The sequence below is a fragment of the Dipteris shenzhenensis genome, chromosome 33, assembly GCF_047967505.1.
Source record: "Dipteris shenzhenensis isolate YYH24624 ecotype China chromosome 33, Dip_SZ_1.0, whole genome shotgun sequence".
NCBI lineage: Eukaryota > Viridiplantae > Streptophyta > Polypodiopsida > Gleicheniales > Dipteridaceae > Dipteris > Dipteris shenzhenensis.
The window spans coordinates 26,650,006-26,672,365 of record NC_141628.1 but is presented as its reverse complement, the minus strand read 5'-3'; the positions used below and the strand labels follow the sequence as shown (position 1 = coordinate 26,672,365).

The following is a 22,360-nucleotide window of genomic DNA, read 5'->3' as shown; positions in this document are numbered from 1 at the left end:
ATTTACTTAGACAAATGTATTCATGGAGGGAACTAAATCTCTTGAACCAAAGATTCTTGATAAAAAATCTAGTCTTTATTTTTTACAAATGTGTTTGCCAATCATACAAAATTTTCCTTTTCATGGGGAAAAAGTGGGCAACTTTGAAGTCTTGCCCACCTAATTGTTTGAAAGAAAAATGCAGATTCTTCATTGCATATCACATTTGGTAGTGCCAATTTTGATCTCCAAAAGACACATTAAATGATCTCAAAGAAATTCAACATTCCACAGTCAACCTCAACATGAAGATGATGATTGTGCTCTGGCCAATGTCAAACTTATGATTGAACTTCTTGATATTTTAAACTCAACTTTCTCAACAACAAAAAAGAAAGTTAACAAAAAAACAAGAAACAAGAATCAACATTGTAAAATTACATGTATTTCATGAGGTCTCCAACATCTTGAAATGTTACATATTTGTAAATATCCTTTGAAACATGACCCAAAAATGGTGGGTCATCATGATACTAGGTGGCTCTCGTTTGCTAGTTGTGCACCCTATGGTTTTTCTTATGAAGGACACCAAAAGACATCCTTAATATTAAAAGCATATGACAATGCTTATTGAAACACATTGCCAATGCTACCTACCTTGATACAATCCACTGAAGATCTGACTATCACCAGCTAGAGATGCTTCCCATTCTGTTGACTCCAATTCAACTTGTGATAAGTTATAAACTACCTCTTTCATATCAACATGCGTATTTACATCTTCCTTTGTACACTCTTTTGCAAGCAAGCATACCTATGACATCATAAGAAAAAAAATGAGGGTTATGTTTGTAACAAACGTATATAGCTTATACAAATTCCTTTAATGAAATAATGAAAAGTGATATTAGAGCTCTTACTCTATGGAAAAGGTGATGTGGGTAAATATCTAAAAGATTTGGATCTGCCCATGTGTGTAATGTTTTAATGCTTGTAGGGGTTGGATGCTCTTCCACTGCTGCCAAAATCTATTCCATAAAGGCATCCAATCAAAATAGAAGCTCCACATTTAGATTTAACATCTCTCATAAATATTCTCTTGAATTTTCCTTTGATGTAAATGCATCCTACAATATGTGCTCTTTTCTTTACCTCATCTCCTATCCTCTTACTTTACTATGTATATAAAATGTTGTAAGATGCTAAAACTCCTGACTACTTCAAAAAGCTATTATTTCTTTAAAATTTCTTGTAAAAATACAATTTCATATCTTTCTCTTTTAACTCCTTTTTCAAGGAAATATGGAACAAATAGAGTCTATTAAAAAGAAGGGTCTATTACGAGTGATAATAGTAACAAATCACTCCCATAAAACACAATACATCAAGAAAAATCATGGTCATACCTCTTTTAATACATTTTTTTGTTTTGATCCCATGTTGTCTCTACCTGTCATTAGCTCAAAAAGGACTACTCCAAAGGAAAACATGTCTTCCTTTTTTCTATGCCTTATCTCACTAGACCTGCATATTTCAAAAAAAAATAACCATCCTCTCTCTCTCTCTCTCTCTCTCTCTCTCTCTCTCTCTCGTGCATGAGCACGTGCGTGCACACACACACACACAAGCATGCACGCATCCATGAATGCACACACATGTGCATATGTACATGCACGTGTGCACGTGTGTGTTTGTGGGGGGGTGCGAGTGGCAATGCCATGTGCATAGGCAAGCACATGCGTGTGGGTGGGTGGTGGGAGAAAGGGCTACATGTACTTTTATAGACATATGAATGGGCACTTCATGTACAGGATCTTGTATCAATGAGAGAGAGATGGACATTTAGCTAGACACTCACTCAAGTTGCATGAGAGTATTTGCTTCCAAGTGAGATTCAGAGGGCACATCTGCTCCTTTTGCCATGTTTATAATCTTTGCAAGGCCGAAATTTCCAACCTGATTATTAAAGTGAGAAACAAATTAATATGGAACTCTATTTGTTGTAGTGAAGGAAAATAACATCTGAGGGAAGGGGAGAAGGGGGCAGGGGTATAATGCTTCAATGTACAAAAGTAGCATCTAGTCATTTCCAAGAAAAGAGAGTATTTGAGGCATACATTAATACCTTAGCCTTGAAATTTCCATCCAAAAAAATGCTGCTTGTATTCACATCACAATGAATGTGGTGCAACTTGATGTGCTCATGGATATAGTCAAGACCCCTGGCAATATCTAATGAAATTTGCACTCGAGCTATCCAAGTTAATGGTGTCAAATCTGCAAGTAGGATATTTCAATATATAAGACTACTTTTAGTAATGTAAGAAATAAAAAATGTATATTAATTAAGACCTCGTATATATAAATGGTGTTTATGTCAATGTCTACCCCAAAAAAGTGCATATTATAATATTAAGCTAAAATATAAACCAAATATTTATTTGTACACTAGTATGGGATGGAAAAAAACTAAGTTTATCGATACTACTCAAGCTTATATTGTTATTTTGTGTGCCACTAAGCGTACTTCTAATATTTCAACAAAACATTTTACCTTATGCATCTATAGTTTGGGAGTCTTAAATTATAAGAAGTACAAATCACGAAATAGAGGGAAAGTGTGTATTAAAACATATATCAACACATAATGCAATTTAACATTACTATAGGAACACAAATTTTCATGGATCCACTTGTGACTTTGCTCGTGAAATGCAATGCAAAAATTGTAGCTTTGGTTTGTCTTATACCTTTTACTTTGTCCATTTAAAAAGATGTAGAAAACATTATCATCAGAATAAAGGGCAACATGAAATGAATGTCTTTTCCCTTTGAAGGCTCGTTTTCTCCTTTGAAAGAGACAAAGTTTGTTTATCTCACATAAATATAAGGATGTAAAACAAAATGTTGAACTAGAGCTTACCTTTTTGAATATATTTATGCAAGTGATCCACAAGGGCTCCATTTTTTGCAAGTTCATAGACTAGACATAACTCATTTTCCTTTGAGGAGTACCCAATAAGTTCCACCTACAAACAAGAGTTGACAAAATGACCAAGATCAAGGTATAAATGTGAGTTCTATAGGTTCAAGATTAATAGAGAGAAGAATGTGGCTCCTAATCTAAAACAATTTGTAGGATGAAATTCTTGAAAATATTATTTAAAACTAAAACCTTTTTCACCTCCTATAATAATACAAGAACACAAAAGGCTTCATTCTAGAATGACAAAGGGAAATATGCATACCAAACTTGTGTGGTGAAGCTTGCAAAGACTTCTAATCTCCACAATAATCTCTGGGCTCATTTCTACTTCAACCCTTCTGATGGCTACTTCCTTTTATCAAGAAAAAAATGCTTTAAGATGTTTCTCTCTCTCTCTCTCTCTCTCTCTCTCTCTCTCTCTCTCTCTCTCTCTCTCTCTCTCTCTCTCTCTCTCACACACACACACACACACACACACGCACAGATACATGCACATACATGCCCATACATGCCCACGCATATGGACATGCACAAGCATACGTGTGTTTTAAATCCATGTAATCTAAGAAAGAATTAGTAGAGTACCCTAAAGAAGAATATAAAATGATAAGAAAATATGCAAATATGCAACGTCAACATAACTTAATCACAGAATGAAGACTTGTGGATGTGTTGAAGATGTGCTTGCTTTCCCGATTTGCTTCCTAATAACTATGCTTTTTAAAATAAAAGTATGAAGCAAAACATAGTTTTTATAAAGCAACATCAGCAAAATGTAATCACACATAGTTTTTTATAGAAGTTTAAAGTGAAACATACTTTTTATAGAGCAACGTATCTTAATCAACATAGTTTTTGAAAAGAGTATAAAGTGAAACATAGTTTTTATACATGATACAAAGATTTCACATTTAGTTTACACCCATTGTCCACATTCGTTCCATTTATTTAACATTAATTAAATCCTTATGAAAATAAATATTAAGGTTACACATCTAAATATAATATAGCATGTTGGGGAGCTCACAACTAGAATAATACAAGCACATGCATTCATGAGGTAGTAATAAAATCCCTAACATGCACGGATCTAGTACCCCTTTCTCCTTATATTTTCTTACTAATTGAAATAATAATCCTATTACAAATGTAGGTTTCCATGAGCTTTCTATGTTAAAATATCCCTTCTTAGGAGCCTCTATGGTGCCCTCTCAAGTGAGAGGTTTGGATGAAATATTGGGAAAAAATTTATTGTTTATAGCAATTCTCTCTTAAGTAAAGATGTTTGGATGAAATATTGGGAAAATATTTGTTGTTTATAGCAATTCTCTCTTAAGTAGAACATGAAAGGTCATGGGGATTCAAGTGCAACAATACTTTACAACATCCTGAGATATTTTCATATATTGTTGTGATTCCAAATTAATGATGCAATAAAGAAAAGCATAAGGTAAATGCAAAGAATGACAAACAATGCATAAAAAAGAGTGGTGCCTTGCTTCTAGCCAATGTTAATATATTAGTTTGACTTATATGATATTTTTTCCTCAAAATCTTGCACCTTACTCCATGAGGTAGATGTAGAAGAGATTGCATTTTTTACACTTTAAAAAGGGTTTGAAGAAACCTAAAAGGGGTTGGAATTCGTATATTTAGTGGTGTTTTTTGTAAACTCACCAGGGCCTATACTACAGGGTGAGGAAGAATGCCCCTAGCAAGTCAAGGGCTGAGATATGAGCTGCATTGAAGGTCAAAGGTTACATCCTATCTAAGCAATCATGCATGGAGTAGATGAAAGGGTTACCTTGTCTCGCAATACTCCGTGATAAACGGTACCGTAGACACCTTCTCCTAGTACCCTTGAGGTGAAGTTGGCTGTGGCAAATGCAACCTCGTCAACACTAAAAGCAACGGGTCTCTCGAAGTAGAGCACATCGCTCATCATATCTGCCACATGTTTAATAAACGCTTAGCTCAGTTCCACACAACACCCCGTATGTGCCTCCACAAATTTCAAATACATTGATGAACCATAATGGCCTACCTCTTGGTAGAGAAACACGGCGCTTGGCATTTTCGTTGGAGCTTCGGCGTGCAGGTGACTTTTCCTGGAAGATTTGCGAGCAACTTTTGCAACCCAAGAGTCTCGTGGTTGAGAACATTTGCTTTCCTTCCCATGGACTCTCCGCGCCTCTCTCTTTGCTGTAAAATTTTCCCGATCGTTGCTTCTTGACGTAAAACAAGGCCAACCCTCCTATTACTATAAGCGTTCCCGAAAAAATTATTGCCGTGATTATTGGGGTAGGCAGCTTTGAACTTCCTCTACTATCTGAGCGGACATACAAAAGTTTCAAATTAGAACTTTTAACGGCGGAGTTAAAGGCTCGGGGTTTATTCTTGGACCTCAATACGTGATGAAATTCGTAAATACTCTCGGCTGCATATACAAACGGTTACTTACGGGATCCAGTGGGTACAGGGGCATTCCAAGGCATTTCTGCATCGTCTGCACCAAATGCACACGGTTGTTAGATCCTCATCATCTCTGAGCCCCAGTTACGTCTTCCAGGAGAAAGCGGCACATTCGTGAAAGAGAGATCAGGCTTTTGGAGCAAAAGGGAGGCTCAGGGAGCAGGTTTAGACGCCTGCTACGGAGAAATATCAGGAAGCAGAGTAGATAACGTGGACAGATGGGCCGGTGCGGGGGCGTTTTCCCGTTTTCTAGAAGAGTTATATCGGCCTTAACATGCTTGCAAATTCGCTAAAGCTGTGACGCGCAGGAAAGCGGCTCCTTATCTGTGGCCCGACTCCAAGCCAGATCTCGTTCTGATCTATTTGCAATCCTGTTCTAGCGGCTTTTCCTCTGTTTGAGGAGAAGTTAGAACAGAAAGAGTTTGCATCTTTCATCATATCCTGGTGACTATATATCGACAAAATAGCATGTTCCGAACAGGCTCCTAATAGAATTGCGACTAAACCCGGTTCCGTGTCAAAAAATGAATGGCGAACGTGCCGGTCAAATTCAAGGTCTTCAGAGTAAGTGCAAGAAGCACAGAAGCAAAGGCCCGCAAATATAAAGGGATTAAGTCCTAACAGACATAGCCCTTTCGTTCCTTGTAAGCTTGCTTACCTATCGTTTTATTCATGGGGATGTACAGGATCATGACTGGATCAATGTTGTTGGGGTCCGTAAGGTTCGGGTTCGCATACTCCGCGGCGTCAAGGCTACTTCCAAATCTCTGTACCAGAGATGTTAGAGTGTCACCGACAGCGACATGGTAAGTGAGGAGGTACTTCGAATTTGCCAGTTCTGTACTGTCATCAAGGCACCCACATAGAAGAGAGATCTCTGCCGTGGTCCTATTGTAAGCCCACGCGAGCCCGTCATACCTTTCGATGATTTTATCCGAAGCGCTGTCATTGCCTCTGAGTACTTTCAACTTAGAGGAATAGAACCCCTGATTGGAATCACATGAGCAGTTGACCTTCACGTACAAGCCTTGCAGGGCCAGCGGAGCATCGCTCGTAACATTCTTGCCTGTGTAGTTTTGGAGCGTAAGATCGCTATCTTGCACGCTGAAGATATCAGAAGCCTCTTGTCGAGTCTGGTTGCTAGAGTTGAGTGGATAAAACAGATAGGCTGGGCAGGAAAACAGTTGATTTGTGCAGCCACGAGGGTCGTTCTGCAAAGAAGAGACTGTAGAAACCACAAGGGTCGCCAGCAAAAGCACAGGAGTGATACAAAATAGGCGAGCCGGGATACGAAGTGATCTTGATGTTGCGTATGACATTGCGAACTAGCGGGTGGAGCTTCTCCAGGAACGGGAATCAAACATGGAAACGACGGGAAGTATACATGGGTTGTGGAAGCTCCTTCAAGGCAGGAGTGTGTCCACCAAATTTGCAGGATTCCCGCCACCCAGCTGTTGCAAAAATCAAACCTTCAAACGAAGTGCAAACAGGTACGTCGCTGACGTCTGGAGAAGGTAAAGTGGAGCTTCAAGGTTGGTCTGGCTAATTCCATGCAGGGTGCAAGCAGAAGCACGAGGAATCTACAGTGGAAGAAGCAAAGTCGCCTGTTTGGGCGGCAATGAAGTCGAGAGCAAAGGCGGAAGGGAAGCCTACCGGATGATGATCCAAGCGAGGAAGGCAAAAATGAGCTGGAGTCGAGAGAGAAAACGCAGGGGGCTGAGAAAACAAGGGGTGACGTGGATATGGGACTGTGTTAGCCGGCCAACTCCATCTCAGCGTCGTTTTTCAAGCGAATCCTTGGGCTGACGGGTCTCCCCCACCCACGTGTTGCTCCCTCATGGACCGTCGTCACGGTCTCTAGGCTCATTCTACACGTCAGCACACTCCAAACAATACGAATCAATGAACTTTGTGAACTACTAGTGCACCTTCATGTTGACGTAACTGTATTTCTTGTCCGAGGTACATTGCCCTTTCCTCTCTCTTAAGGCTTCTACTACTACTACTACTAGATCAAGCATTATAGATACTAAAGCATTGGGATCAACTTCGTTGGTCCTATTATGCCATCCATGCCACATGGCCACTCAAAACTACAAGTGTCTATTTCTTATATAATCTTTTGTTCTACAAAGAATGGGTGCCACCAATCCATGCTGGATGTGGAACATACTTGGCCACACTAGTGATAGTCTCTCAACGCAAGCCTCTTTCCCTAGATCCTTCGTGTGCTCTAGAGGCAGAAGCAAGAGATTTCAATGGTACTTTCTTTGATTGAGAAAAACCCTTTCTACGTATGAACTTAAAGAAGGGGAGGCCATCAATACTAAGCCATGTAGGATCAAATGAATATCATTAACTTATTCCATTTGCACCCTTTCTTACTCTAAACTGATCAGTGATGCTAGAAGCTTTTATCATTCAACTTTGCGATGCAATGATCATTATGTCTATCAATGCTCTAAGTCAATTCTCTCATGGAGTTATGAAATACTTGGTTTTTGAACAGAGCTAGACCTCAAAATTTATTGAAGGCATTCACCATCCTGTGTCTCCTTTCATCATAATCTGATAGAGAATCTGCTAAATGTTTTCTCAATGCAACCCTATGTGTGACTGACCTAAATTTTAAATGCTTGCTCACTTGTGTTTAGGGGTTTTTACGTAGTGACTGCCCTGAGCTTTCTTCTTCATAGATTCCATCTTTTGTTGCTCAATAAATGTTATTTTGCTATTTTAGATTTTGCTTAAGAGATTTTGTTTTCTCCATCTAGTGATTACAAGAATTTCCTCTTACTTTTTATTCATCTCATTAATGCTAGCATTACCTAGTTTGTTTTCTCAAGGTTTACATATTTCCTTTCTTGCATCTTAAGGTAGCATGCTCTCTTTCTTTCATCCCTCATGATTGATGCTAGTGTTTTGTTCTTTATTGATTTTTTTATTAAATAATTCTCTTAAACTTGATAGATTAACATAGAGATCAGCAATGATTACAAGAATTTCTTCTTACTTTTTATTCATCCCATTAATGCTAGCATTACCTAGTTTGTTTTCTCAAGGTTTATATATTTCCTTTCTTGCATCTTAAGGTAGCATGCTCTCTTTATTTCATCCCTCATGATTGATGCTAGTGTTTTGTTCTTTATTGATTTTTTAATTAAATAATTCTCTTAAACTTGATAGGTTGACGTAGAGATTAGCCATAGCGATGTTATTTTATGCGAAACCTTCTATGAAAATACATATTTTTTTAAACTTAAGACCTTATAAGGGTCTTCTTTTAAGATCTTTTTAAGGCTTCTTCATGGTACATTTTTCATGATTTTATATAGTTTTAACTGCTTATGCAATGAATTCTCTTAAGAAACATCGTTATTAAATGAAAATTCGAGTCCCAAGCTTTTTGTTATTGCAAGCTATGGCACCTCCAAAATCTATGTCTAGGAAAGGTTGACATCTTCTTGAAGGATGTATTCTTGTCCCATCAACAACAAATAGACATGAAAAAACATCTATAAGCGGTTCTAGTGCAAGTCTCCTTTGGAATGGATAGGTGGTACCACTTTCCTCCTTGTTTTGAAGTCTTTGACATGGTGGTTTTTGGAGTGTAAAAGACACATTTTCCAACATGGCTAGAAGAAGTTTAAAATTTCCAACATGGGGGGAAGATGTTTAGAATTTCAAAAAAGATATGATGAGAAGGATCCTTGATGTTCCACTTCAGTCTCGCACTTCAGAAAAGGATTTGATGACAATAGTGTGGAGCATCCTAGACTGCCACTTCAGTCTCTCACTCCAATGCAAACACACTGTGACAACTACTCTCTCTCTCTCTCTCTCTCTCTCTCTCTCTCTCTCTCTCTCTCTCTCTTCTCTCTCTCTCTCTCTCTCTCTCTCTCTCTCTCTCTCTCTCTCTCTCTCTCTCTCTCTTAGCAACAGTCTACAGTTATTCTGAGACCCAAAATGCATGGGTGGCTTCTTGAATCTCTCTCTCTCTTTCTCTCTCTCTCTCTCTCTCTCTCTCTCTCTCTCTCTCTCTCTCTCTCTCTCTCTCTCTCTCTTCACGTACTCATTTGTCTAACCATGCCTTCCTCATTTGTGCATAATGAAAACTCCTCCAAGAAAGTGTGCCAAGAAGAATGTGCGCCCTGATGATGCCAGAACAGGAGTGTCGTCGTCAAAATCTTTTTTACATGGTAAGGTGTTTCTATCAATATTAGGTTAAATGCCTTATTCCTTCATTTTTTATGCATGATTCTAATTGAGGCAAGCAGTCCACAATTAATTATGACTCTTAGTTATGTTTTATGGTTTTCTAGGAAGTGGGATGGTTCGCCCTGAGTTCTTGGATGAGTGCCGGCTACTTTTTCAGAGAGTATACCAAGGGATTCCACCCATCAATGAGCTCACCACCAAGTTTGCAAAGTGCTTCGCATTCGAAATATGCAACGCAGCCAAAGATGATCGAGAAGGGCACCAAATTGCCTGGGCAGTTTTTGGGGAAAATGTCTTGAAGACGGTTATGGCCCAAGAGGGTAGCCTCAATAGGAAGCTGGACAATTGGAGGAAGGCTAATGGGCCAATAAAAGCTTACTCTAGTGCAAGGACATCAATATCCCCATAGGAGACTGCAGAATGCAAGCCTGCGAATGTGAAAGAGAAGGAGCCTTTAGTCAAACACGTAGAGCTAGCATAGGCAACACTTGCGAGTGTGAAACTCATTTTGCTCTCTTTTTAGCTCGTATAGCAATCTTTTTCATGTGGCCCTTCTTGCCACAATGGTAACACTCAATGTTTTGTGACCTGGATATGCTATGAGAGTTCCCTCTTTCTTAATACTTCCCCCTTAACTGTGATTTATCCCTTTGCACATTTAAGGTTGCATCTTGCTTGTTGCTTCCATAGACTTCTATCTAATCTCCTCGGCCAACAAGCTACCCACCTAATAAAATGGCTTTCCAATTAACTAGCTCTCCACATTAAAACTGAATGAACTTCCACACATTTCTAGCATGTAGGCAAATAACAAACAAGTGAAAAATATATTTAAGAATACCAAGGCATCTTTTACATCCCCCTTCCCTTTTTGATGGTCCACATAGCTTTATATAGAATGAGCTAGGCTAGCCAAGACATCTTTTCAGGGACATGCTTGAGCTTCCCAACCCTTTCATACCACTTTTCCATGTTGCTAATGACCATCTGACATTTAGAGTTCTAAAAAGATCATCCATGTTAGAGGCAGGTGTGGGTAGAGGGAGTAGAGAAGAGATTCCTATCCAACTAAACTCTAGATACCACCTTTCCAACTGATATCCCCCTGCCAAAGCTCCAGCCTGATTAGAATCAGTGCCTGACTTTGATTGGTTAAAGCAAACTCCCTTTTAATTTCATGCCAAGTCTTCCACCTTAAATGTTCCTTGCTCCATATTTCCCCCCAATTTTGCATCCCCTTTTTGAAAAAAATACTAGCTAGAGAAAATCGTTCCTCTATGAGTTAAGCATTTCTGAAGATGGCTAACAGCCATATAGAGTCACTAGCCATGAAGGCTCCTTTCCTATAAATTACAAAAGCCTTTATCTCCTCAAAGGCCTTCCAAATAGATTGCCAAAGGGAGCTACCCTTAGATTTACAAGGTTCAAGATAATAAATAGTAGAGAGAATGGGATAATTTTTCCATTTAGGGGCTCTAATTGGCCTGACTTGCTTCATATTATTCAGCAAAAGTGCCCAATCACACTCTGGGTTTAAGATAGCTTTAATAACCCAAGTTGCAAAGAGTTTTCTAGTTACAGTAGCTATATTAGTGACTCCTAAATCTCCTTCTTTCTTAGGCTTAGTTTAATAAGACCACCTTACATTAGAAAATTTGGAGTTACCTCCCAAATAAAGGACCTACAGAGCCTAATGAATCTGTCCAGACTAGATTTGGATGGAGCCCAACAAGATAGATAAAAGATGTAAATAGGATATATACAATGATTTAGCACCAATCTCCTACCTGCAATATTTTTTTGAAATCCTCTCCACTTGTTAATCTTCTTCTGAAACCTCTCGATGAACCCGTCCCACCTTTGCTTCATAGAGATTTCAAATCCCATGGGTATTCCTAGCATTCTAAAGACACTTCCCTTGTTAATCCTGTGACACCCTAGTTCTTTCAAATAATCATGCTCCTTTCCACTGAGAGTATCATATCCTATTTTTGTGTGATTAATTCTTGATCCAAATGCTTTGTAAAAAATACCCAAACGATGCATAATGCATCTCATGTCATGCTCTGTGTTTTTAGGGAGTAAGAGTTGTGTCATCAACAAACTGTTGACACACTAACTGCTTGCCAAACATTAATTCTATACCTCTGAGATTACCAACCAAGAGAATCAAAAACAATTGCAAAAAGCAACAGAGAAACAGGGCTACCTTGCCTAATTGATATCTTTAAAGGAAAAGGAGGGCTCATATCCCCATTTACACAAATCTTAGCACATGAATTGGTGAGCAACAATTTTACATATGAGACAAATAAGGGCCCTAAACCCATATTCTGCAAGGATTGATGAGAAATTCCCACTCTAATCTATCATATGCTCTATCAAAGTCTACCTTGAGAAATCATATATATTTTTTCTTTTCTTTGGCATACTCACACCCTCCCATATATTTATGATTGACTCAAGAAGATGACAACCCTTTATAAACGCTTTCTATTCCTTCAAAATCCAATCCTTCATTACTTTGTATCTTGAGAGCTAGAGCCTTAGCAAAAAATTTATAGCTACAATTAAGCATTGTAAGAGGTCTCCAATTTCTAAGTTCATCTTTAAAGCCCTCCTTGGGGATGAGCTTAATAGTTCCTCCATTAATATAGTAAAGCTCCATTGGTTAAGCTTCCTTGCCAAAGTAAAAGCAAGTAAGGGCCTACAATGCCCCAAAAAGCTTTGTAAAATTCAATAGGTAAATCGTCCTTCCCTTGAGTTTTACCATCTACCATAATTGAAATAGACTCATTCAGCTCTTAATAAAGGATTTTCAAGATAAACAACATCAATTGTCTCAACAACTTTATCTCTTACTACTTGCAAAGATCTCTAGCTCTCTGAACTTTCACATATAGAATCAGCAAGGAGGAGAGGAGTGTCTAAAAATGACTATGAATCAAACTAATATCTTCCTTCTATGGAGGAGACCAAAGTATATTAGCCTTCTTTAGTAGAGGGATGTCCTTATTAATCCTCTTTGTCGTGATAAGCTTGAAAGTTTCCTTGGTCAGTCTGTCAATCTTACCTACCCACCAATCTCTATAGTAAATCTTGGTATCATCTAACCTTATTTTCTCACTTTTTGAGCTCCTTTTTAGTGGTTAGCAGATCATTTTGTGCATCCATATCTCCTATTCTGGTTTGTTCCTCTAGTATGAATATTGCCCATCCTCTGAGCTCTTGTTTTAGCTCTACTCTTCCTAGCTGCCTTGAGAAGATTTTGAGTATCCTATACTGCTATGGATTTGCAATCAACAAAAGCAACATCCCATACTGTCTTTACCATGCATTGAACAGTCTTCTATGCAAATAATCTTGGGTCATCTTTAAACCAGGAAGACCCTCTTTGTCAAGATCTAAATTCAAAGCAAAGGAGGACTGGCTTGTAGTAAAAGAGGAAAAGGTTTGAGTTTTCATAGAAGTTAGACTCCTCAATAGTCCTTGATATAGATAAAACATGTCTAGCCTAGCTTCTCTCCTAAACTCACCAGTCTGACTATTGCACCAAGTGAAATCTCCATTTGGACAAGTATCCACCATCTGCCAATGATCTTGAGTTCCTCCCAAGCCTCTAGCTCAAAGCCTCTTATCATAGTGTCCTTTTTCAACCATTTTCCCCTCTTCCTTTCAACCGTGTTAAAATCCCCCATGGCAAAATAATCACCTTTTTGCCATATCAAAGATTCCCACATTGTCTTTCTATCTACTACTGCATTTGGGCATAAATATATATCATTGCAAATTCATTCCCTTTAATTAGGCATTTAAGTAACACTCATCTGTTTTGATCACCTATCACTACTTGACTAATTCCACAAGCCTAGACCTCTTGCAATGCTAGAAAAGTGGGGGAGAGAGTTAACTCTTAGCCATCGAGCTATCTCCTCTCCTCTACCACTTGACTCTCTAACATTGAGAGTCAAGAAGGAGACTATTTTACTTGGAATTCATTTTCTACCCCTTTTTGGCCTTATAATTGGGGCTATTCACCCGTGTAGTAGCTTCCTTATATTGTCTCCTCTTATGTTAAACCATAGTAAATCGTTTGCCTTGACTAGTGTCCTGTTGACTTCCTGGAGTACCTTTAACTTGATCTTCTTTTGAATCTTCCTCATCACTAATTTCTTCCCCTTCCATGGCAACCTCTCTAGTAACATCCTCTTCAAACTCTTTGGACCAGCCAAATTCTATCATCATGTGATTTTTAGGATCCTAGCTATTGTTGGCTTCATTATCAACCCCCTTATCTCTAAGAGGTTCAAATGGGTTTTTGGTTGAGGAAGGAGATATAACAATTTCCTTACCTTTTTCCATGTTACCCTTGGAGGCTTGAACCTCCTACTTGGTAGTGTCATGCATTGTAGGAGCCTTAGGAACCCATTTTTCTATAGAGTAGTAGCCTACTTTTGGTAGACGGAGCAGCTCTTGGGGATTTTCTCTTTTAGAGGAAAATTTTTTACCACTAGATAGAAAGGCCACAAAGGAAACAAGAATTAGGCAAGTTTTTATACACCAATGTGGCTGTTCCTTGAAGGTGCTTCCATTTCTATTCAAAATTACTAGAGTCTTTGGCAACGTGGCTATTCCCTGAAGGTGCTTCCATTTCTATTCAAAATTACTAGAGTCTTGGGAAATTCCTCTACAATATCTAGCTTGATGAAAACCTGGGGATTATCTTTGGGATTGATGAAATTCTCCTATTCTAACCCAATAACTTCTCCTAATCCACATCATGAAAAAGGCAATTGATTACATAAGTACAATGGGAGATTAGGAAGCTCTACCCATACAAGAATTCTAGTGGACATGGGGGCATCAAGAGAGAAATCCTTGGTCCACCATTTCAAAATATAAAGGCTAGTTCCTAATAGTTCAAAGACCATATTGGAGGGCTTTGGCTACCTTCTCAAACAAGAAAACAAAGAAACCTTTCTTCAAAAATATTACATTCAATACATGCATACCTTTTGAGACCATGGATCACATTCTCACACTTAGATATATCATCAAGGAGATGAGGGTACGATAGTAGAGGGTTTACTATTGCTTTATGGATTTCCACAAAGCATTTGATAGGGTTCCGAGAGCCTGCCTCATCCGGCACCTATAGGATTTGGGTTATGACCAGGAGATTATTTAGGCTATCATGGCTCTTTACAAGAGAGTCTCAGGTAGAGTCCCGATAGGGTCTAGGTGGATAGATGAGATCATGAGCACTATTGGGGTCAAACAAGGGTATCCTTTATCATCTACCTTGTTTGGCCTCTACATAGATGAGCTCGAGATAGTGATGCAGACACAGGGGGGGATGGATGTTCTCTTGCTCTAATGTATTGATGCGGATATGGTTATATGGAGATGCTGTGGCTCTTTTGTCTTCCTTAGCAGAGGGGCTCTAGAGACACCTTGATGCATTACAGTCTTTTTGTGAGTCTCATGATTTGAAGGTCAACCTGGGTAAAACCAAGGTTATCATCTTTAACACATCTCGTGCCGTCATGCACTAGGAGTAGTTCAAATGTGATGCATCACCTTTCGAGATAGTTTCATCATACACGTATCTTGGGGTTGTTTTCTCAAGACCCATCTTCACTATGAGACCCACGATGCATGCCCGTTTGGGCATTGAATATGATTCATTGGCCAAACCAGAGAGGTAGTGCTTCCAATCACACTTTCAGGATCCATAGACTAAGGGGCTACTTTTTGACTCCTTGGTCCACCTAGCAGGGATGTATGGTAGCCCCTGTTGAGGGCTAGACTTATTGGATATATAGTGGGCCCATGTGGAGTAGCTATAGGTTCTCATGCTATCATAAATTATCTGCGATAAGCCATCCATTTCGAAGTATGGGGATTACACTTTTGGGCACAACAGGCTACCATGGTTAGCATTGTCCTCCTCTATGGCTCTCTCAATAGGAGGGGACCAGAGATGCTGGTATGCATGCACAAAGAGATGGTTTGGGTGACTAGGTCTCCACATGGATAAACTGAGAGTGCTCTCAACGGAAGCAAGAAGGGAAGAGGGAGAGAGAGAAACAGAGAGCCACACAAGTTTTGGTGGGTGCAGAACCACCCTAATCTTCTTTTTCATTCATTTATATATGTGTTTGAGTATTGTACATAACCGGGGTAAAGGCACAGTGACCTTTAACCCCCACAACCTCCCACTTAAAGGACAATGTGCCTTTAAGGGAGAACAACCAGTGAGCATACTATCCAATGCCCATCAATACACGACAATATTCAAACTGCTGACTAGGTAGACTCTTCGTCAGCATATCTGCAGGGTTATCATCTGTATGAACCTTGACAAGCTCTATGCACTTGTCCTCAAGTACCTCCCTGATGAAATGGTACCTGACCTCAATGTGTTTGGTCTTTGCATGAAAGACCGGATTCTGTGCTAGTTGAATAGCACTCATGGAATCACTATGCAATGTCGGTACACCTGTATGAATCCCCAAATCTCCCACTAGCCGATCAAGCCATATAGCCTCCTTGCAATCCTTTGTGGCTGCAACATACTCAGCCTCTGTGGTAGACAAAGCAATGCACTTCTGTGCACGAGACATCCACGACATTGCACCACCTGCAAAGATGAACACATAACCAGAAGTGGATCTCCTACTATCCACATGCCCTGCATAGTCTGAATCTGTGTACCCAAGTACACGCATGTCTCCTTTACCAAAGCAAATGCACATCTCCTTGGTACCCTTCATGTACCTCATGATGCTCTTAACTGCCTCCCAATGCCTCTTTCCTGGATTAGCCATATACCGGCTAACAACTCCCACTGCAAATGCAATGTCTGGTCTAGTAGCTATCATAGCATACATAAGACTCCCAACTACTGATGCATAAGGAACCTTGGCCATCATGGCCCTTTCCTCATCTGATTTGGGACTATCTGTATGACTCAGTTTCACATATGGAGGCAATGGAGTACTCACTGCCTTCCCCCCCTCCATATTGAAACAGTGCAATACTTTTGTAACATACTCCTTCTGTGAAAGCCAAAGGAATTTCCTACTCCGATCACGCGTGATGCGCATACCAAGAATATGACCTGCAAGTCCCAAATCCTTCATATCAAAGGCCTCATGCAACTTGGCCTTTAATGCATCTAGCTCATAAGTATTCTTGCTAGCCAATAGCATATCATCCACATATAGTGCTAGGATTATCAGGCTATTATCCTTAGCCCTTTTAGTGTAGAGGCAGTGATCAATAAATCACTCCTTCTAAATCCCTGGGACCAAATGAAAGCATCAGACTTCTAATACCATTCTTTAGGCACTTGCTTAAGACCATAGAGACTCTTCTTTAGCTTGCAAACTAAAAGCTCTTTGCCCTTTTCTTCAAAGCCTTCCGACTGCACCATGTAAATTTCCTCATGCAAATCCCCATGCAAGAAAGCTATCTTGACATCCATCAGCATAAGCTCCATATCCTCTGATAACACTAGTCCAAGCATGCATCTAAGTGTGGTCATTTTCACAACCGGAGAGAATATCTCATCAAAGTGCACACCCTTCTCTTGCTTGAACCCTTTAGCAACCAAACGGGCCTTGTACCTAGGCACATCATCACTTGTGACCTTCATTTTGTAGACCCATTTACATGGCAATGCTTTCTTTCCATGTGGCAAAGAAACCAATTCCCAAGTCTTATTCTTCATAAGTGAACTCATCTCTGATTGCATAGCATACTCCCACTTGTGTTGATCCTCGCGCATCATAGCCTCTCTATAATAGCAACAAGGCTCCCCGCAATCAGTAAGCATCACATAGTCTACCCCTGGAACAAACCTATCAGGCGGTCTAGACACTCTAGATGATCTTCTCAAGGGCATTTTAGCTTGTTGTCCCACGTACAGATTAGCCACATTTGGCTCATCATTTCCACCAATAGATGATCCATCATCTACCCTTGATTGTATACCTGTGGGAGTACTTGGTGGTACCATTTCTTGCACATTTAATGCATGGACAGCTTGCTGTCTATCAACATATGTAGGTGGATTCACATCCTGGAAAGTGATTCTCCTCATTTCCACATCCCTCATGGGTGCCTTATGGATCTTCTTCTCATTTAAGACTACATCATGGCTACGTATGATCTTCTTTGCTTCTGGATCCCAAAGACAATAGCCCATCTCTCTACTTTCGCCATAACTCAGAAAGATGCATTTCCTAGACTTAGGATCTAGCTTCTTTCGAAGCTCTTTTGGCACATGTGCATATGCCTCACACCCAAATATACGCAAATGAGAGTAAAAGGGCTTCTTGCCACTCCATGCCTCTTCAAGAATACCACCATCTCAACTCTTACTAGGTGATCTATTGATCACATGCACTGCAGTCTTCATTGCCTCAGCCCAAAAACCACCAGAAAGACTTGCATTGGAAAGCATGCATTGCAATCTTTCTTGAATGGTACGGTTCATCTTTTTTGCAACTAGATTTTGCTCTGGAGTACGAGGGAATGTGAGCTCCCTCTTAATCCCACGTGTATCACAGAAATGCTGAAAGTCATGAGAGAGATACTCTCCACCATTGTCAGTCCTTAGGCATTTAACTGTTCTACCTGACTGATTCTCAACCAAGGCCAGTCATTTCTGAAATACCTGGAACACATCACTCTTCCGAGCTATACCATAAGCCCACACTTTCCTAGTTGCATCATCAATGACTGTCACATAGTATTTAGCCCCGCCTAATGACCGTGTAGGCATGGGACCACATACATCTGAATGCACCAAATCAGGGTTTTCAAACTCTTTCTTTCCCCTTCTTTTATGGGCTGATTTAGTCTGCTTCCCATAGAGACAGTGCTCACAAAATTTAAAATCAGAGAAGCTCAAATGCGGTATAGAACCCAAACGGCATAAGAGTTTCATTCCATTCTGGCTCATGTGTCCCAACCTGCAATGCCACAAAGAAGTGCTTGGCTGCTTGGTTATTGCAACAACATGATCAAATACCCGTGATACATGTAAGGGATACAAAGTCCCACACTTGGCAAACTTGGCCAAAAGCATAGAGCCTTTCTGAATTTTTCAACTCTGAAAGCCAAAAGTGGTGTGAAAACCAGCATCATCTAGCTGACCCACTGAAATAAGACTCTTGGTCAACTTAGGCGCATGTCTCACATGTTTCAAAATAAATGTAGACCCATTTGCAAAAGAAAACTTTATGTCACCTACTCCCACTATGTCACATGCATAGTCATTTCCAAGATGCACACAACTTGTCTTTCCACTGTCATAAGTGGAAAACCATTCCCTACGGGGAGTAACATGGAATGAAGCACCAGAATCCAAAATCCAATCTTGGGAATATGCATCATCTGAAGTGGTAAGCAACTCTGCAGATAAACTAGACATGAAGAGAACGTTTGTCACTATCATGTGTGACTACATTGATCTCCTCGATCTTCACTTTTCCTTTGTCCTCCCTTGGACTCTCTTCCTTTTGATTTGCACCCCAATTTGCATTATTTTTCTTATCCTTTTGCTCTCTTTTCAGCTTGTAGCAATCCTTTTTCATATGGCCCTTCTTGCCACAGTGGTAACACTCAATGTTCCGTGCCCTGGATTTGCTACGAGACTTCCCTCTTTCTTGGGACTTCCCCCTGAATTGTGATCTACCCCTTTGCACATTTAAGGCTGCATCCTACTTGTTGCCATCCATAGACTTCCGTCTAATCTCCTCGGCCAACAAGCTACCCACAACATCATCAAATTTCAATACTTCACCAAGTGCAGAGTTACTGACAGCTGTACAAAAGGTATCCCATGAGGATGGCAATGAACATAAGAGAAATATTACCTTAGTCTCCGCATCAAAATTCATCTTCTGAGCCTAAAGCTGGCTGAAAATAATATTGAATTCATTCAAGTGAGAAGCAATGGAGACCCCTTCCTTCATTTGTAGCTCAAACAACCTCTTCATGAGGTAAACTTTATTAGAGGCAGCTTTCTTTTCATAAGTGGCACATAGTTTCTTCCACAAATCTTTCGTAGTCTACTCATTTACTACTGTGAAATAAACCGACTCTGCAAGATGAAGTCTAATAGTAGATTTTGCTAATGCATCCAACTCATTCCAATCATCCTCAGACATATTTGCAGGCTTAGCTTCACTCAATCCTTGCCAAGGGTTTAATCTGCTTCTTTTAAATAAGCACATCCCTTATTTGTTCTTTCCACAAAGAAAAGTTTGTCCCATCAAGCTTTTTAATGCTAAAAAACACTTTTTCAGACATGGAAGTGGATGCCATGATGCAAATGAAGCAAAAATCCCAAATGCTAGTGCCTACAAGAGAGAATCACACCAAAAACTAGGTGCACCCAAATGTGTATGCCACAATAGAGTGAAATATCACCAAAACTCATGTCTCAAAGCATCTGACTCATGTGCATATACTATGCATCCATATGAGCAAATCCGGCCCAAAAGAAAATGCCAACTGCAATGGCAATCCAAAATGCCAATAAGTGCCAAATGACTCAAGCATAAACAGCATCCACTGGCATATGCATTAATAATATCTCATCCAAGAGAGCATAGCACTATCAGTGCATCACCTGCAATGTGTCAAAGCTGTCCCTCAGCATAAAATAGCATCCATGTGCAAAGCGTCCATAAAAATAGCATCCCTCAAGGCAATTTAGGCCTATCAGCGCATCCAATAAGGACCGCAATGCATCCAAATGGCCTATAAATCATCTACTGCAACCCAATGCACACCACGAATGAGCGCACACTGCTCAAACTGCAACCAGAGTGATCTACATAAGGTATGCTCAAGAAATCGTAGTCCCACGCTAATGACTGCTACTGAAAATAGAACCTGAGATGCCTCAAAACATGGGTGCCATTGCATAATCGGACTTTGCAAGAAAATCTGCAATATCTTTTTTCTACCAGAACTCCAAAATCCCAACCGATGAGTGAGAAATGGGAGTCAACACTTATCCACTGCCATGTGGCATAAATCTAAGGTTTCAAAACCTTAGAATGAAAAAAGCATAACAGAGAGACAAATTCGAATACACAGAGATCTATAACTCTGAAAATCCTCCATCGAATCACGTAAGAACTGATAGCTAGGGGTTTTTGGGCGTCCGAAACGCAATGGAACAGACGGTTTTAGAAATCGTGGTCTCAATCACTGGGTCCAACACACGGACTGAAAAACATTTTTGGAAATAGAGTTGTTTGTAAACTCCACCGGAGTGCGAATGATGAGCAACGTAGAAGTTTTAGGACCTCTTGAGCCCACTGGAACTGACAGATCTGCAAATGGTTACTCCAAACTTGAGTTCCAACACCCGGGAAGAAAAACGCAGAAACTGACACAATGAGTCAGAAATCCAATGAAATGATCCCAGATTCAAGAATGAAGGTGTTTCCAACCTCCTAAAGTGAAGTGGACACCAAAAGCAAGCAATAGTTGCCTCTACAAGTCAATATGGAGTCTCTATCATCGAACGGAAGAGGGAAAAGCTCAAAAAATGACTTTTTCTTTGAAAACACTTAACAGGCTCTCAAAACCACTTTGCAAAACCAAAGTGACTTTTCCAAAGGTTCCTCCAAGGTCTTTGTACACTCGGATGTAAGTAAAGTTACCCACAAAGATTTCCACAGAGCTTCTCCTTCCTCCCACAAAGATGTTGAGCTTCAAGCATTCATGCACGCTCAGCTAGATCACCCGGGCTCTGATACCAGTTGAGAGTGCTCTCAACGGAAGCAAGAACGAAGCAAGAACGGACGAGGGAGAGAGAGAAACAGAGAGCCACACAAGTTTTGGTGGGTGCAGAACCACCCTAATCTTCTTTTTCATTCATTTATATATGTGTTTGAGTATTGTACATAACTGGGATAAAGGCACAGTGACCTTTAACCCCCACATAAACTCCCTCCCTTCTAGTACAGTATGGACACTCCGTTTTCTCCCCTCCTATCACATGTGGTCAACTAGATCATCTGCGAGGATCTCTTATAGCTAGCTACACACATTTCAAACTTGGCTCGGACCGAACGAGCTTCTAGTAAAGCTCAGCTTCTACAGGGATCACTGCTTGCATATCACAGAGGAGGGGTTCATTGTCCCACCAAGATACACGCAGATCCACTTACCCCACTCACCTGAGGATCTCTATTGGGAAGTTTGTAGGTCTCTTCATATAGGCTTTGTATTGAGAGCGGCAGAGTTGAGGGCCTACCCAAGGAAAGGTGCATATGCACATTGTGTGACATACAGGAGGTTGAGATGGAGGAGTATTTCATCTTCATGTGTCTTGTTTACTATGAGACCCGAGGGTGTTTCTACTCCCTCTTCAGAGATAGCTCTAGGGTTTTGTCTTGGTTTCTCTCCTATCTAGGCTAGAGATGCTTAGCGGCTTTCATTCATGAGGTAGTCAAATACCACGAGAGGCTACTTTGATCATGGAGATAGGAGTAGACTTCTTCCTTGGCAGATCCCTCTTAGAGCTCCATCACAGAGTTCTTCCTAGCCAAATCACATGGACCCCCATGGGACGAGACCTCGACATGATCGTGACCTAGAGCCAACATCTCGATAGCTCAGATAGAGGGTTGACATGCAGATTACACTTGGAGATATCCCCTCCCTATGGTTACT

The 22,360-nt window shown here is 40.2% G+C and overlaps 1 protein-coding gene across 1 annotated transcript; it reads right to left on the bottom strand.

The window, feature by feature from the left end:
* Positions 1-628: 628 nt before the first annotated feature.
* On the bottom strand, positions 629-6,756 carry LOC147879897 (lysM domain receptor-like kinase 3). The gene is made up of 10 exons (XM_087371622.1): positions 6,096-6,756; positions 5,427-5,471; positions 5,227-5,294; positions 5,010-5,073; positions 4,770-4,912; positions 3,228-3,317; positions 2,903-3,008; positions 2,105-2,256; positions 1,885-1,935; positions 629-793 (listed from the first exon to the last, which is right to left on the bottom strand). The coding sequence occupies exons 1-10, from the start codon at positions 6,754-6,756 to the stop codon at positions 629-631; spliced, it is 1,545 nt and encodes a 514-aa protein (XP_087227748.1).
* Between the last annotated feature and the right edge of the window lie 15,604 nt (positions 6,757-22,360).